This window comes from Apodemus sylvaticus, chromosome 7 (assembly GCF_947179515.1).
Source record: "Apodemus sylvaticus chromosome 7, mApoSyl1.1, whole genome shotgun sequence".
Classification (NCBI taxonomy): Eukaryota; Metazoa; Chordata; class Mammalia; order Rodentia; family Muridae; genus Apodemus; species Apodemus sylvaticus.
In genome coordinates this window covers 26,935,486-26,953,900 of record NC_067478.1, presented here as the reverse complement: position 1 = coordinate 26,953,900, position 18,415 = coordinate 26,935,486, and the positions used below count along the sequence as shown (strand labels likewise).

General features: G+C 50.5%; 1 protein-coding gene across 1 annotated transcript in view; it reads right to left on the bottom strand.

Annotated features, from left to right (window-relative positions):
- Window positions 1–461: 461 nt before the first annotated feature.
- The window catches only part of Spsb4 (splA/ryanodine receptor domain and SOCS box containing 4), a 72,612-nt gene continuing 54,658 nt past the window's right edge, over window positions 462–18,415 (bottom strand). The window contains exon 3 of the mRNA XM_052187586.1: window positions 462–893. Coding sequence (XP_052043546.1) covers window positions 766–893 — 128 coding nt within the window. The 3' untranslated portion in view covers window positions 462–765. The remainder of the gene's footprint in view (window positions 894–18,415) is intronic.

Genomic DNA, 18,415 nt, shown 5'->3' with positions numbered 1-18,415 from the left:
CATCACACACATACTGGAAACGAGAAACAAACTGGAAGTCTCCAACAGTGAAAAAATAATTTGCTCAAAGAAAGCTTTGTGACAGCCAGGCCTCACCCTGAATGATGGCTGCCGGAGCCCTGGGTACTCAGGGTGTCTCAGACTTGGTGTCAGGAGGGCCCCATCTTCCTTAGCACCTTTGGGAGGAAGCCACCTTCACCAAACTCCTCTTTCAAAATGCCAACGCTACTTACAATGATCATACCAAGAATAAGCTCTGTCCCCGGGGCAAGTCATCAGATTCACGTCCCTGAATAGAGTGGGGTGGGGGACAGGCAAAGAACTCTATCCACGGTGGAAGAGGCAGGAAGGGATGAGGCTCAGAGAGGTAAGGCCAGGTGTTTCTGCCCTGCTGTGGGCCCTGGACTCGTCTCTCAAAGGGATGCCAAGTCTTAAATGGGAAGGACAATCTCTCTGCCAGGGGCAGGTGTGGAGGAGACCGTCGAGGACTCGCTTCTGTCATTCATTATTCAGAACCTATTTTCTCTCCACTGGCCAATTTTTCCAGGGCCTGTATGTGGTGGGGAACTGGATGCCGTCTCCTGCCGAATGTTTTATTCATTCTCTTGAGGGAGAAATGGTCTCTACTCTCTGGTTCACCAGGAGGCCTCCTGGTCCTTGGCTGATGGCAGCAAAGGAAACGGGCATTCCTTTTTCCAAGTCAGTGATGTGTCCTGATGCTCCAGAGCTGTGTGACCACAGATGACAGCAGGTCCTCAGCGCCACTCACTGGTACTGCAGATAGTTTTTGAGAGACTGAGGCAGGGGCAGGGAGCCGATGTCCCGCAGGCGCTGTCTGCCCAGGGCTGAGCGGATGGATCGCCGGCACAGGTCCATCAGCGGCAGAGGCTCAGCTGCAAAGACAGTGAAGCGGACGTGAGTTCTACCACACCTCCTCCTCACCCCGCCTAGCTAGCCAAACCGCCACCTACCCGTGCCCCTGAGCTGGCTCAGTGGGTGCTCCCTGCTACGGAAGAGCCATCCCTGCTTGTGGTAAGAGGCCCTCAGCTGCAGCTGCTCAGACTAGAAGATTTAGAATAACCAGCGAATAGTGGGATTTCAAGATGAATAGTGGAAACGAACTTAGCCACTGCCAGGGTAAGTTCTGATGTGGACGTGTGGCTCAAAACGTTTGAACGGGGAAACCTTTTAGAAACGGGATGATTTGTCCCAGCTACTCAGGAGGCTGAGGCAGGAGGGTCACTTGAGCCCAGAAGTTCAAGGCCAGCCTGGGCAACACAGATCCCGCCTCAACACAAGCAAGCAGACCGGTTAGATCCCAGCAGGCTACTGAGATTCTTTCAGACCCACACACTTTCCCTCTCGTGTTTATGATGGGCAGTGGAAGGACACATTTTCTTACAGCACTCAAGTTCTGGGGGGTGGGAGGGAGGGTAAGTTAAAATCCGCCAGGGGCCTGGAAGGTGGCTCAGGGGTAGAAGTGCTCCCCATACAAGCCTGAGAACCCGCTGTTCATCCCCAGAAGCCACTTCAAAAGTCATGCAGCGGCGGGCAGCTGTAAGCCCAACACTCTAACGTAGAGATGGAAAACGGATGAGGCCCTGACTCAACATGGTAGGAGGAGGGAACCCACTCCCCACGGTGGCCCTCTGACTTCCATATGCATGCCAGGGTGCACTAGCACCCACCTCTAGATACAGGACAGTTTACTGAGTTACCCAGGCTCACCGCAGATATGCATATTAATACTTTCCTCCTTCAGGTCCTGTGGTAATCCTAGGGACACACAGACAACTCAGCCAGGGCCAGAGCCAACCCTGGAGGTGAACTTGTGGTCTGGGATTCCTCACGACCTAAGATTTTTGTTTTTGTTTTGTTTTGTTTTTTGTTTTGTTTGTTTGTTGTTTGTTTGTTTTTTTGTTTCTTTTACGACCTAAGATTTTTAAATAAATGAATGGTTTTGTTTTTTCATTTTGCGTGCATGGGTGCTCTGCTTGCATGTATATCTGTGTGTCATCTGTTAGACTTGTGCCCACAGAGGCCAGAAGAGGGTGTCAGATTCCCTAGACCAGAAGTTATAAACAGATGGTTGGGAGCCACCATTCTGGTGCTGGGAGTTGAACTCTAGTCCTTTGGAAGAGCAGCCTCTTAGCCTCTGAGCCATCTCTCCAGCCCCAGCAAGCGAATTATTTTAAAGGTGTTAATATAGGAAAGAATTCCCGGTGCACAGGGACGGGAACTAGGCAGCTGCCAGAAAGCTTCGAGGATAGAGATCTGAATAGGGTTTTGAAGGATGCGTAGGAGTGTTAGAAGCACACCAAGGCTGGGCAGTGTTACAAGCAAAGAAAACTGACAGGGATCAGGGAGGCAGGGAAGTTGAGGCCTGGAGCGGGGCTGGTGGCTCAAACAGGCCAGCGGAGAATGAAGAAGACTGTGGTCCCATTCCCCTCCTGTGACTGACATACGGCCTCGATGTTTACGCTGCAGCTAAGCGTTCCTTTGGTAATGGAGTAGGTAGGATTGTGGTCAAATCATAAGGAGCAAACACAAATGGTCAGCTGTGTGGGAATGGTAGGAGGAGTGGGGCAGTGGCAGCTGGGGGTTCAGGGGAACTTCTGGGGAATCCAAGAGGGACTCGGCATGGGGTCAGATGATACTTCCAAGGCCACATCTTGCTGTCCTTTGCTGAGGCCAGACCCCAGGCTAGTAGCTTCACTTTCTTCTCTTACCTTGCTTTTGATTCTCCTACAAAAGGAGTCTAGCCGGGAGATGCCAGCCATGTATCCCAACCTGCCCTGCCCCGCATGTGGCTCTCTGCTCCATTACAGCCGCACCCACATCCTTCCTTCCTGCCCCTTGTCCCTCACAGTGCCCGCCCACATGCTGCCCTGCCCTGTCAGTCAAGACCCTCCTCTAATCCCTCTGCCTCCAACCCCTGACTGCTCACTAAGCAGGGATTGTAGCTGATTTCTCCTGAAGGTTTATTATGCGGCCACACACACATACACTAAGTTCTTTGGGGGCTCAATTCATGCAAATGCACGTATCAAAATTCATAACAACCCCTGAGGCCAATAAATATTATTATCATCTCTATTTTAAGGAAAAACAACACTGAAACAGAGAACACAAGCCATCTACCTAAGGATGCACAGCTGGTAAGTGGAAAAACCAGGACTCAAAGCCCCGGATCCAGAAGCGGGAACGTCTCTTCTACCTCACCGATGTTTACCGAGCTTCTGCTGGGCCTGTTGCTAGTGTGAATGTATCTCTGAGGTCTTAGAGTGACCATCTGAAGTCAATGTGGCTACCCATTCCTGGCTGAGAGAAAAGGAAACCAAGGCTGGGAGAAGAGAGGTGTGTATAGAGTTGTAAAAGCTTGCATTTAGAGTGTCAAACTACCCCTGTCCAAAGCACTAATAAAAAGGTGGGCGTGAGGCAAGAGTGAAGGCGGAGTCACCTCTCTTCCAGACTCCTGGCAGGCTGCGGAGGTGCACAGCCTCGGGCTCTTGCTGTCCCCTCCTCCCCCTCTATGACCACTTTCTAGATCACGGCTGCCCACATCCCCCACCATACTGTAACAGTGGCAATGGAAGCAGCTGTGTTGTCGCTCCTCAGCAGCTGGGTGTCAAAATCAACTCTATCTGTTCACAGGAAGAAAACAAATCAGCTCTGGGCATGAAGGGGCCCCAGGTACACGTGAACTCTGGGACGAACCTTTCAAGCATAGTTTTAAGTGAAAGAAAAAGTGTGTCACGTGTGACTCCCCAAAACCCCGTAAGTTCAAAAGTAGCTGATGACATTCAGGGCGTGGCTAGTGATGCTCAGGGCGGGGCTGGCAACGCTCAGGGCGGAGCCGGTCATGTTCAGGGTATGGTGACCTGGATGGCAGTAATGGTGGAGGGTTACTTTTAGATTTGTGTTCTGTTCTCCTGGCCAAGCTTGCCTTGATGCTGTTGGGCAGCAGCTTGTGACCTGGACATGTTCTTCACCTAGTATTCTTCAAAAAAGTTACATCTGAGAAAAAGAAGTTCACTCCCTGAGTCAGCAGGGCCTTACTCTCCCAGGACAGGGAGCCGGTGTGGATACACTGACAGACAGACAAGAATACATGAAAAGGATAAAGAGGCTGTCTCAGAAGCCCAGCTCACACTCAGCCCTCCCGGCCAGAGGCAGCAGGCTCCTCCTCTCCCAGTCACACAACCGTCATCTGTAAAATGGGACGGGATGACAGCATCACGTCATGACAGGCTGTCAATGGCACGGCACAGCAGAGCCTACCCTCGGCCTTAACGAGGTTCTTGCTGAAGTATGTGTTAAAGCTGCTGTTTCCGTTTGCTACCCTTACCGACAGCCACTTTCTGCTCTTGACAAAGATTCCCCCAGACTGCTTCCGAGTGCCTGGTTCTGTGCTACAAACATCCCAGTCCTGTTGAGAGTCCGGGGTAAATTTTCCTCAATCATCTGTCACTAACCCCCACGTGACCTGTAGTGAACCATAGGATTTCCAGAGACTCTGTTGCCATCAGCAAAAAATGGTAAGTTAGCTCATGGAGTTAGCTCAGAGTGCACTGTCAGGGATGCAGACTGCTGGAGAGTCCGGCACAGAGACGATGGCTTCCGCTGCTTCTCCAGACTTCTTATGTCTCCCCACCTGCCATGGGACCCGCCACGGTGTGAGCCACAAGCCTACCATCATGCCTGGGTGCATGGTGTAAGTCATGAGGTGAGTGTCAGACAATCGGAGGCAGACGGGAAAGCATTTGAGTGACGTCCTTAAAAGCCGACCTTTGAAGACCTGGGCGCTACCTGCTTGGCTTTTTCATAAAGGAAATTAGGAGACACACAGCACACACGGGTGTCTTGCCTGCGTGTCTATCTACACACCACATGCACTCTGGTGTCCATGGAGGCCAAAGGAAGGAACTAGAGTTAGACAGTTGTAGCCATCACGTGGGTACCAAGTCCTCTGGAGGAGCAGCGGTGAGTGCTCTTCCTGGCTGAGCCCTCTCTTCCTTCCCATCCACTAGAATTAGTCAAGTGTGAGGATGATGGGTAGACAGTAGTAAGCCCTAGGGGGCAGCCTGGGCTCTACGCTGGTGCCCTTCCCGGCTGAAATGACAGGAAAGATGTGCCCACTTCTCCTGTGTGTGTATGAAGTACGCCACATCAGAGATGGAAACCAAGGAAGGCAGTGGCAGGCCAGACAGCTGAGCAGACTCTAGGAAGACATAAAGCAAATGTGACAGGGTGGTGGAGATGTATAGTGGGGAACCTGACAGCACTGTGCACTAGGGGTGAACCAAGGCTCAGAGAAACCAGGAGCTCCACAGAGCACATCGTGAGAATCCACAAAGAACAGGCAGACCCTTGGGGCAAAGCTATTCCCATCACCACCCTAGCAAAAGCCCGAGCCTGCTGACTGTCTCAAGGGAAGCGGCCTTTCGAGGGAAAGTCCTGCTCAGTGTGGAGGGTCAGCAGAAGGGGGCATGAGCAAACACTTCAGAGTGGATGTGGGAGGGGTGGCTGTGGGAAGGAAGGCCATCTCTATATACCCGACCTCTGCCCCCCAGGTGGCAGAGCTGCCTCCATTTTCCTTCTCCAGCTCCAGGGTCACTGCCAGAGCAGCATATGCCCTGCTGTGACAACCTATGTGCCTTTACATGGGTGTAGAATTCACAATTCCTGACTGTGGAAAGCTTGAGGGAACCCCATCAACTTACGGTTTCATAGAAACAAATGCACATGACAAAGTGAGGTGGGAGATATCTGGAAGATAAATGTGGGGTGGGCCTTGGAGACCAGGGTTGGGGTTGCCAAGCCTCTAACCGAGAAGAGGCAGATATTCAGGATATACGCAGCGTAGGTAGGCCCCAGGGACAAGCTGGCTCTAAGCGGCACTCTTCAAAGGCAAGGATACTCAGAGGAAAGACCCAGCTTTTCTGCCAAGGCCAATTTTAGCCACTGGTCAACAGTAGCATCCTCAGAGGAGCAAGGGGTCTATTTGCAAACTGACCCTGTACCTCAGGTCTCTGTCCACAGGCCTTGTCTGCCTCCTGGCCAGGCTCTTGGGGACTTGTTCACGGCTAGCTTTGTGGAATACCCAGCCCTGGTGGAGTCAGATGCTGGCTAGTTACTGAGCATCTGCCAGCTGTGGGGTGGAGGAATGGGCTCTGGGGACTGTAGCCTTACATACCCCGCTGGCTGTGATCAGCTCTGACAGGCCTGGGCAATCTCTAAGCGGACCTGGTTTGGCTTTGGGGCGGGGTGGGGACGAGATGGGGATGAACAGCCGTTACTTGTCTAGCTTCAGAGAGCTGGACTGGGGTACAGAGACCTGCCCTAGAGGTAAACCCCAGTTCAACCTGTCCTTGGTTCACAGTCAAAGCCAGACGCTTTCAGCAGCAAATCTGAAATCTCTCTACTAACAAAACATGTCATATATGTCTGTGAAGAGACAGAAAACCAGTCTTTGAAATGAGAGACATTCTAAACGTGTGTATTTTTCTTTCTACTTTCCCAGTCCTAAGTTCTGATCAGAACGATCAATGGCAGTATTCCTGGTGCTTTTGTGATGTTTCGGTCCTGGGAGGAATGACGTATCTGTGAAGATTGTCAGAATCTAAGTGAAGTCACCGTTGCCAAGTCCTAACAGAAAAAAAAAATAAATAAAGCGGGCAGTTGTAAAGGAAGATGTCTTGTGCATGTGAGGCTGGTAACAAGAACTATGCACAAAAGGATCCGCCAGAAGTGTAATCTCATACAAAGGCCACCACAGCTTGACCCAGCCCCAAGTTCTCCAGAGACATCTTAGGCAAGGATGGGTGTGTGAAAACAGCTGTACCTCCCCCGCCCCGTGCTTTACATGGCTGAGGCTGCCCACGGAATGCCCTTCTAGTCTCAACTCAGCGTCATCATTCTTGGGGGAATCTCTCCAACATCCGCTCACGTTGACAGTCCTCAACTCGATATTTGCCTTGCTCCTACTCTGATAACATTAGGGCCATTGTTACCTCCACCCTGGCTCTAGGCTGGGGCCCTGATTAGCTTTGCCAAGTCATCTTTATGGGCTTCACGTTAGGGACCTAAGATGCGGGATCTGGGGGTTCACGCAGACACGCTGCATCCGGATAGCTCTTACACACTGTTCTGCAGACCAGGGTGCCCTGCCGAGATCACCACATTCTTTGTGGGAGTCAAGTTCCCGGGGCCCCATCCCCTCCTCAGGACTGGGTGGATCCCTATACTTTAAGCCAAAATGCCAGGGTCCTGGTCCCCACCTTCAGAGATACTCTGCATGTTGTCTTTGGATGGAGCCCACTCCACTTTCTATGAACCCTTGTTCTCTCTTAATTTCTACATTGACTCTGAGCCCTTTGGTCTCTTCCCAACTCCAATCTGCCATCCCCATGTCACTCCACGGCAAGGCCAGCATCCCCATGATGACCAAGGCCAAGAATTCTGAGACAAACCACACTTGAAGTACTCTGCCCTACTTGCAGACCTTATCCTAAGTAGGAGTTTGGGGGCAATGTGTCCCCCTCCCCTACCTCCCCAGCCCCCACTTTCCCTACCCCACCCCCATCCTCAACTCCCATCAAACCCTGAGCTGGAGTCCATACTGAATCACGTTGGTCATCTCCTTCCGGATGAACTGTGCCTCCCACAGGCAGGACCGGGCATCATCCCTGCTACCTAGTCTTACTGGAAACTACGGGGTCAATATAAGATGAAGAAGCCCAGGTTCTGGGAGGCAGAAGCAGCTTAAGTGAGCCTTCGTGTCTATAAAAGGTGCTGAAGCACATCAAGCCAGGTAACGAGGACTAAACATAGAAAGCAGCCCTTTCCTGAGAGATGCTCAGTGATCAGCATACAAGGGCTAGGACCCGAGCCCAGAGGCTTAGGACCCACGTAAAGCTGGATGTAGGAGCTTGCATCTGCAGTCCCAACACTCCTACTGGCAAGTGGAAACCAAGATTACTGAGAACTCACAGGCTAGTTAGAGATTCTGTTGCAAACAAACAAGAGGGAAGATTACACACACACACACACACACACACACACACACTAAGAGGGGGGGCGTCTGGCAGAGCCCTCCCTCTGGTAAACAGAGCTACACTGTGCTGTGCCAACTTTACAAACCCATACGGGGATGATCTTGATTCAGATGGAGCAGTAAAGCTCGGGTCCAGTCCCAGGGCGCTGCAGCGTAGCTTGATGTGCTGGCCTTGGGCAAGGGCATCCCTAGTCACTCAGGGAGAGGGAAACTGCCCTCCAGGTTTCCTCTTCTGCTACATCCCTGGGGCCACTTGATGCCCAGCAGGTTCTAAGATAAATATGCCCACCATGGGAAGGGGGTCAGGCTGTGCTCTCAGAGACAGCTGGTGCTATGGGTGCGGTTGGGACTCAGGAATGGGGTTCCCAGTCCCAGGGTGCATCTGTTCCCATGCTAGAAGACTGAGGCATGTGGGGCAGCCAGACCTGTCCACTAAATGGGAGGTTAGTCAGTGCTATAGCCATGAATCCAGGGAGGCCCTGATGCAGGAAGAGGCGAATAGACAAACCAAACAAAGACTCTTGTAGGTACGCACACGGATGCTGAAAATCAGTAAGGAAAGAGCAAAGGAAGAGTAAACAGAAAACTCAGCCACCACCATGCAGCAGAGGAGCGTGGGAAGGAAGGGACAGAAATAGGCACAGAGGCATTTGGTTGTCAACGTTCTGATCTTCCGTATGGTTGGTGGATTCGGGATTGCACATTAAATCTCAAACGAGTTGTTGATAAGCAACTAAGTAAGGGAGTTGCAGCAAAAGAGAGCAGGGCAGGGGACTGGCGGCGACAGCGCGTTATGAATCAGGTCACGGCTGAGTGACGGAAATGACCCTGGGACTCAGTACGTATGAGATGCGCTCTGTCGCTATCAGAAGTTCAGTTAAAAATAGCAACGAGGAGAGAGCAAAGCCGTACGAGAGAATTAGAGTCCTGGTCTAACTCAAACAAGAGCTTGGCCAGGAGATGAATTGCAGCTAATTCTAGCTAATGAGTAACAATGAAGTCACTTCTGCTGGAACAGAACGCGGCACTGCCTAAGACAGGCATTACTACAATGGAGAAACAGCCCTGACCTGCAGTTAAAACCAAAGTTGAGTTCAGGCTTGATAAAACTGGTTGCTTTTTTTTTTTTTTAATATAGATAAAACAGGATCATCCTCTGCTTCATGAGGAGCAGTGGGAGGATCAGGTAAGGGGCAGAGTCCAGATACCTCTTGAAGGTCCAGGTCTTGGTGGCACTCAATGACAGCTATTAATATTTCAGGGCAGCCAGTGTCCTTGGGACCAAAGCAGAAAAAACAAGGCAGTTGGTATAGAAGGTAGGGTAAAGCCTGTGTTAAAAAACCACAGACTGGTTATCTAAACCAGCGGTTCTCACCCTTCCAAATGCTGCGACCCTCTGATACAGTTGTAGTGACCCCACCACCACCACCACCACCATAAAATTATTTTTTGTTGCTACTTTCTAACAGTAATTTTGCTACTGTCATGAATTAGAATGTATATCTAATATGCCACCCCTGTGAAAAGGTTGGTCTATCCCCAAAGGGGTCGAGAGTCGCAGGTTGAGGAACACTGATCTAAACACACCTGAGCAGGCCAGCATGGCTAATGTGTGGGAGAGCCAGGGCTCAGCAGCTCTGGGACTGGGGCCTCCAACCTACCCACCAGCCCGCTGTGGTTTCAGGAGCCGTGTTCCAGTTCTTCCATCAGATGAAGCCTGAGGAGACCCATGACTGTTGGCATCCTCGAGTCTGCTTGCTGGGCGCTTGAACTCTGGCAACAGTTATAATACAAAGAGCGGCAGGAAGGCTCACACAGTGCTTCCCACATCATGGAACGCTCCTGTGGTTTATACCCTCACTGTAGTTAATTCTCACAGCAACTCGGTGAAGCAGTGGTTTATACAGGCCCATTTACAGACGTGAAGAAACTGAGGCAGAGAGGGGTCGTGTAACTAGCTCAAGGCCACAGTTGAGTAGTGCTTAGTGTCTCGTTTGGAAGTGTGTGTATGTGTGTGCTTAGTGTCTCATTTGGAAGTGTGTGTGTGCTCGCGCATGCATGCGTGTGCATGCGCATGTGTAAAAGCAATCTGCCTTCCAGCCCTGAGGAGAGTGGCTAGCTGGTCTCAAGGGGCCCCCTTTGCCTTGTCTCTTCAACGCTGCTGCACGTGGTGACGTCATCTGGTGTGTTGTGCATTAGAGAGCCTGGAATGCACTGAGGGTGGACCTAACCCACGGGCTGGCGGGGGAGCTGAAGTTCTGACCCAGTGTAAAGGGTTTTGCCCGCTATCAGACAGTTAACAAATGGGTCCGCGTGGGATCTGGACCCCATCTGAGGTGTTCTCGGGCCGATAAGGAGTACATCTTCAGTCCTTCTTGAAGCAGCCTGGGCCGTGCTGCTCCCAAGCACTAGGCTAGCGGGGCGCTGGGCGCTGTTTTCAAATAGCCAAGGTCAGACAAACTTCCTTCCACTTAGGAAATGTTACTATGTTAGCCTCTTGCTAATCAGCATAAGCCCCGGGGGGCTTAATATGAAGGCCTCCTAATGGATTTATTGTGTTTATTTGACCTTTCCAAGTGCGAACTCAGAAGCAGGGGAGGGGGTTGCACAGAGGAAAGCGGGAAGCTTGCTTTTCTTAAGTTCTGCAAAAGTGATGAGTAAATTGGATTCTTGGATATGGTCCGCTGGTTCTCTCGCCCCTCCCCACGTCAGCCAAAAGATTCAATTAGGCTCGGGAGGAAGCAGTCACAGCTAGCTCCAGAAGAGGAAAGCGGTGTCTGTTCAGGAGTGAGCCAGGAGCTCCCTTCATCATTAGGATGCGCAGCGCGCCTGCGCCATGATGCTGAATAAGGATCCGCAAACTCAGAAGCGCTGACTCTGTTTCCGCTTCTGGCTTCGTGGGCAAGTGATGCCTTATGTTAGCTAAATTTCAAAGACGTTAATGCCCAACGCATGAATGGAAACAGGCTCAAGTGGCACATACATTACAGGCCAGAAACTGCAGATTTCAACCCAGCAGGACCAGGAATCTCCTAAGTATATCCTGAAGAGCAGACGTGGAGAGTGACAGCAGTACCCAACAAACCCAAAAGCATACACCGGGGACCAGCATCTGGCTCCACGCGGGACTGTGGCCCTGTTACCAGGTTCTTGAGGAAATGCCAGCAGAGAGACCATGGACTTCCAGGCTTACCTAGACTTAGTAAGGGCAGACAGAGCTTTGGGACTCCAAGACCTGAACGCTACAAGACATCACTCAAATGACAAGAAAACGAATATATTGGATATAAAATGCCTACAAGCATCTGTTTTCCCACAGACCCAAACATCTTATTTCTTATTTTACTACAGAGAAGGTATGGCAGACATTAAGGGTTTATGAGCTAAAATATATTGGCAGGAAAAAAAATTGACAGAGAAAATGAACTTTTCTTTTTTATATGTCCTAATTAGGTGGTGGCAAAACCAGTTTCCCAAAGTGGCCCAGACTGATCATTCTGTTGATCTTGGTTAGTCATTGCCTGGGACCTGCAGTAAGCAGCACTGATGAACCCTGCCACCATGTCCCCTGGCCTGACTGGGCTCAAAGTCGGCTTCTTCTGGGTCCTGCTGCTATGCCAGATACAGTTACACAGCCTTGCCTGACCACTCCCGAAGACTGAGGGGACCAGAATCTGGTATCCCCAAACCCATGCAAAGTCACTGACAGGATGCGCAGGAAAGTGGGCAGAGGACACATCTGTGGATTTAGTTGCACAGTCCTGCAGACAGACAGGGATACCCGCTGTATCAGAGACTCACTACAACAGTGAGGGCTACGACAGCAGCCTGCTCCTGTGGTGTGGCACTGTGGCAGGAGCTACTTTAACCCGCTAGAAATCTTCAATTACAGGCAAGGAAGGTTCTGCCCTGCCTCCACACCCAAGGAGCCTCTGGGCTGTGAAGGAGTCCCTGGGCATGATCACCCAGGAGAAAGCCTTAGCCTGGTGCCATGGTCAGTGGAAGGTTAGAGAACCTCTTCTACCAAGGGGTAAGACTTGCCTTTGGCGGATGACATTTTAAAAGAATTCAGAGTAGTGTAGCAGCAAAGGGGGAAGGGGCTTTGGACAGGAGAGTCCTAGGTTCCCACTGTAAGGAAAGACCCCAAGGTCTTCCAAGGAACAGGACTTTGGAGCTGTCTTGCCAGCTCCAAGAAGTGGGGCATGAACAGAGGCAGCAGCACAGACTTGCAGGTGGGAAGAACACACACTTTAGATTTAATCAGGGTGCGGACCCGGTAGTACGTATCCTTAAAAAGCGCTGTCTTTCCCAAGGACATCTACAAACGCCCCGTTTACTGTAGGACTGTGAATCATTCCAAAATCTTGTTCAAGGACTAATGAGGCCCCAAAGAATCCCTTTGCCCGAGTTGGGGACATGCAGCAAACGGGGAGAACTGTTGACTTGACTTTGTACAGGCAAACGGAGACATTTCCACGCCTTGTGCTTTGGCTGCAGTTCCTACAGTCAGGCCATGCTCCTGCCTGAGACTCCTCACCCCAGCCTCGGACCATGCCCTGAGCATTCACCGTGCAGTGGACTCTACAGTCAGAAATCCTGACACGGCATTTTTTAGTAATCTTCCCTCTAAAGAGGAGTTGTGTAAAGATTGAATTGTACAAAGTTCCAAAACAGTGCATGGCAACGGATGTCTATTGAGTTCCTGGTCCCAGCCTCAGTTTCTCTAAGCATAGGAAAACATTTAACTTGCCTTGATTTAATGAACGATCTGTCTTGACTTAGGAAATACTAGTGGGAAGGTCTTTAAACACTCAAAAAAAAAAAGCTAATGTTTCTTCAATACAGTCAATCACATATCCTTCATTCTACTCCGGCTTTGATGGGGCATCTGGAGAGGTTGGTAGAGTCTGGAAATTTAATTGTGACCTGACCTGATAGATGTGTGACAGAGCAGAACAACTATTCCCAAAGGCTGGGCTGTAGAGGGCCAGTGACTGCCAGGCTAGAAAGGCTGGGGGCCTAGTGACAGATGCTAGAAAAAAAAAGGAAAAAGGAAAAAAAAGGAGGTGTTTCCCCTTAAGGTTGAGGGAGTGAGGCTGGGGGAGGGGGGAGTCTCTGATGGAAACTCGTGATACCATAGGAGCCAGCATTAAGACCCCATTTAGCAACAGCGATTAAGAAGCTAGAAATAGCACCTGGCCTGTCTCGAAGGCCGTAAGTAAAACACGCTTCCCCGCATCGCTCCTAGCCTTCAGCCTGCTTAATTGAAGCCCAAAATAAAATACCTGGAAGACCTCTTTCTGATGGAAGGCCCTTGTTGTCATAGTGACCAGACATGGAGGGGGGCGCGATGAGCTGAGACATGGTGCAGGGCTGCTGGGGAGGTGGGGAGAGGAGGAGGAGGAAAAGAAGGGGGGAGGAAGAGAAGGGGGGAGGGAGGAAAAGGGTTGTTAACAAAACAACCATCAAGGCCGCCTGAGATCACAATTCTACACTAAAGGTTGTTGTGACATCAGCCTGTTGCCTGCAATGCTTACCAAAAAAAAAAAAAAAATGGCAGCCTTACTCATCACCTTTCCCCACTCAAGGTTTGACACACAGTGATCAAGGAGACAGGAAACAGACCTGCCAGGCATAGAGTGGATGTAAGAGGCACAGGTCTGAGTTTGAGTCCAGAGCTCAGTCCTTGAATAGCCAGGATCTTGACCTTGGCTCTGCCCCTAGGACTGCGATTGTGTAAATAAGAGCTGCCTTTTCCTGTACAAAAGAGAGGCTGAGTTCTTGGTGCACAGCCTGGGGCTCTAAATGGGAACGGTTGCCAACAGCAAGGGACAAGGAAAGGCAGAGATTCTCCATCTGCTGAGTCATCTCCCAGGTGTGCCCCTCAGGGTGTGCGGTGTACCCTGCTGCCTGTGTGTGTGTGTGTGTGTGTGTAAAATACCTGAGAGGAATATACAAAAATCCAATCACTTCTGTGGCCTCTGGGGAGGGGGTGGTGGCTGAACACAGGAGTGGGCAGACTTATGATTGTCATGTTTAAATTACACCTTATGGATGCATTTAAATAAGGAAAAAAGAAATTAAAAAAAAAAAACACACCCAGGTCCAGATTCCCAGGTTTGGATGAGTTACATTAGGAGTTCCGCGTCCCTGAACTCTAGAGGTCTCGCTGCGCTCTCCCTCCCCCAAACAGCCCTGGCTCCTCAGATCTCTGGCACTCTGCAGTGTCTCTTTAAAGCCTCTCTGCCTTTGTAAAGCCTTTGTGCCTCCGTGCACTCTGACCCCCTCCTCTGACATGCCTTTCAAGGCTTTCTCTACCAAGCCATCTCTTCAATGCCCCTCCAGTATTCCCGCCGAGTGTCCCTGCACAATTCTCTCTGGGGGGTTGGGGGGGGCCACAAAAGGTCATTCTCTCTCCTCTGCACTCCCTACCCTTTATTAATGCTCATCTGACCGATCATAACTTGGTGGCTGCCCCAGTAAGCTGGGGACTCTTTGAGGCAGGGCCTCTGTATGAGTACTGGTGGCCTTTGAACGGAAAGCTGCTCTCTTCAATCCTCTGCACGGATAGCACATTCATTGTTCAGTGGCTTTTCTTGCTGATCATCCACCCCAACCCCAGGGCTCCAGCTCTCATCTCACCTCCCACCTCCTCGGCAGGCCAGGCTAGTTGACTATTAACATCTGGAGCAAAGCGCAGGGAAGAAGCGATTCCAACCCCTTAGCAGGAATTAAACCCGATAGATGCGAGCTTGTGGGTTTCTCACTAGTCTGTAGCCCGGGGCTAATTTATTCTGTAGCATGCCCATGGAAAGGTGGTGGGTCTTCTGCTGCTCCCCAGCTTGTCCTGTGGGAAGCAGGCATCCGTGGGAAAGAACTACCAAGTCTAGGTTCCTGGTTTCCGTGTGACTCAACTAAGACCCAAATCATTTATAGTCCCCATGTTAGGACAAGGCCCTTGACCCAGAGTCTCGAGGAACCTAATCACCTAGACCCTGTGTAGGGATTTTTCTTTTCCAGTAGTGGAAATTGGACTCGGGGCTCCTCCCATGTTAGACAATGCTCAATCGCTGAGCTACAACCCCAGACTTCTTTCTTAGCTTTTTTTTTTTTTTTTGAGATGCGGTCTCACTAAGTTATGCAGGCCAGACTGGCACTCTCTCTGTGTCTCTGGCAAGCTGGATCCATGTGATCCTCCTTCCTTGGCCTCCTGAGTAGCTAGGGTTTCAGGCTTGGGCCGGCATACCCCACTCTGTCTGGACTCTTCAACACTAATCCTAGTCGGGTAGAACAGTGAGTGAGGCTGCTATGAACAAACTCGAATCCTCATTTCCCAGCAGGAGACCAAAGAGGGAATTGAAGGATGGCTCTAGGATGGGGCTCAGTACTTCTGGGGGGGGGACTCACAAGCCTGAGGAAACCCCTCCCTCCTAGGTCTCTAAGTGAGGACACCAGGGGAATGTGTCACCAACTAGACTGTTCAAATTGATAGCCAGGAGAGCAGGAGGCAGGCTACAGAACACAGACAACCTCTTCTACCACTGAAGCCACCTCTGGATGAACGAACCAACCGGCACCACCCAGGCCAGCCTAGATGTTCACTGTGGTTTATAATGTATATAGATAAAATGTAAACCATTTATAAATGTCTCTCCTGCAAACCCTTATGTCGGTTCCTGGTGACTTTTTGTGAGTTTTGCCCGCTGCTTCCTCATAGTCTCTTTGGGTAAAACCCCTGCAGATGCCTCAAGGATGACTTGGATTCAACTTCCTCTCAGGTCTGCATGGAGCCAAGCAAACAGCACATTCCAATGCAGAGGCCAGCCACAGATATTGGTTCAGAGTGGCCATGTGACTGAAAGGACCCAATCAGTGTGCACTATAAGACTTACACACTGAACAATGCTGATGCAAACTTAGGGTTCCTTAGGGCTCAGAGTTGTTTTGGGATTTGATTCCAATCACGCTGAATGGACTCCTGGGACAGGAGATTTAAGGTCAATATGGAACACTATATTTGCATGGGTCATTTAAAAAAAAAAGATTGATTGATTGATTTAATGTGAGTATATCGCTGTATTTAGACACACCAAAAAAGAGCATCAAATCCTATTATAGATGGTTGTGAGCTACCATGTGGCTGCTGGGAATTGAACTCAGTACTTCTGGAAGAGCAGTCGGTGCTCTTTTTTTTTTTTTTTTTGGTTTTTGGAGACAGGGTTTCTCTGTGTAGTCCTGGCTGTCCTGGAACTCACTCTGTAGACCAGGCTGGCCTTGAACTCAGACATCTGCCTGCCTCTGCCTCCCAAGTGCTGGGATTACAGGCATGCACCACCACGCCCGGCTCAAAGTCAGTGCTCTTAACCGCTGAACCATCTCTCCAAGCCCCTGCATGGGGCATTTTATTTCATGTAGTTTGAGAGCATGGTAGCTTAAAGTTCAGTAAGCCACCTCAATGAACCAGAAGAGAGGGGAGCTCAGAATTGCTTGGAGATATAGTAGAGAGAAAGACATCAGCAGAGATACCGAAGTCAGGCACAGGGCTGGAACAAGGTTTAGCCTTGCAGTAGTCTTTGAGAAAACACATCCTTTCTCTTTCTTAACTGTGGCTCTCTGGGTTAGGTGTTCTGTTCCTTGTAAGAGAAAGAAATATCCAAGAATGCGCCAGGCTGCTCTGGACCTGACCTATGCAGTCACAGGCGAGTCTGTGAAGTCAGGTAGCATCTCCGCTCTGCCCTCTAGAGGCAGATATACTAATTGCCTTTGTGTCTGTGTTTTAACAATGGCTCAAGAAGGGTGGGGCTGTCACCTGACTACTAGCTTTCTCTTCCTCTCTTGTTCCAGCCTAGCCTCTGGCCTATTGAATACACTTACAAGGGCCTTCCCTTCCCACTTGCTCTACCAGCCGGTTTGGAAAGGCCCTCCCAGAGGTTAGCGCGGTGAATTCTAGGTATCTTTCCATCTGGTCAGGTTGACCATCTTCACAATGGGCATGGGATGCGAAGTGACCTAAAGGGTCTGGGGTCAGAGGGCAGCAGAGGAGGACCAGTCCGAGAACACGACTGGAAGAGTTCGTGTGACTTTTGGGAGGGGGTTAAGGACTTGTGAAAACTCCATCACTTGAGCCTCAAAGCCCATCTGAGCATTTTTCTTCATGTTCACTGCAACACAGGAAGGAAATGAAGAGTCAAGGGAGCTCCGGGTTTGAAGGAAGACTCCAGAGAGATGAGTCTACAAAGAGCTGCTTAGCTGGAGATCTGCCAGGCAGGAAGCGGAGGGGTAGCCTGCCTCTGCTACTGTGGCCAGGGCACAACAGTGACCGGAACTCTGGCTTTCCAACTGGGGTCTCTTCCATTGGTCCCAGGCTGATGTCTAGCTAGCTGTCTTTGCTCTTATTTACACACCTGTTATGCAAAAGCAATGCCACCAGGTGGCGATGAGGAGTTACCTCCAGTGGTGTGTTACTTTTGATTTTTAGCTCAAAGGGTAGTTAAAATCTATAACTACGATCGATTTGAGTATCCCTTTAGTAGCAAGCCACTGAGTTATAATTGGGATTTTTTTTTAAATACACGGTCCCATTAGTGTAGAAACACTAATCCTCCTCTCCCACTTCCGTGCTAGGGATTGAACCCAGGGAGATGCACCCGTGCTAGATAAGTGCTCTACCACCAAGCAGCACCCTGAGTCCCCGCCCTATGGCCCCCTCTTTCTAGCCCCATCAATGAGTGGCGAGCTCCTCCAGATACTAGCTGTATGTCTGCAGCAAGTCATGCATCTCTGAGCGCAATCACCTCTGCCACAGTGGGCTCCACGCACGCTGCACAGGGCTCTTGCGAGGCCCTCGGGATGGATTAATGCACGTGGGTGCTTAGTGAAATACTCAGTGAAGTACCTGACAAAGACAGGTAGAGACAGAAGATGGAGATGAGGGGAGTTGCTGAGAGACCAGACGTCACAGAGCATGGGTGGCTGCCCACAGACGCACCTCAGGAAACTAATCCTTTTCAATTGCAACACAAAGCCCTTCCTGCCAGGTATTTTAGTGCCAATGCCCTTCTAGAATGCTCTTTCCCTTGTGGCAAACTTTGTAGGAGCATCTCTACCAGGTGCCCTGTGGACCTCTTAAAAAAAAAAAAAAAAAAAAGGTAAACCGACCTCCTCACCTGTGGGAAAGCCAGCCTTGATGACACAATGCTAAAGTCTCGAGTTCTGCACCTGACACCTCCCTGCAGTCTCACTGCCTCTGTCTTGTCTCTGTTCTCCATCAGCCGACTTGGACAGTAAGGTCCCACGGGGGCTGAGATCCTGAGTCTGCCCCTCCCCCTAGAGCCACGAGGCCTTGGTCAGGGGCACAGA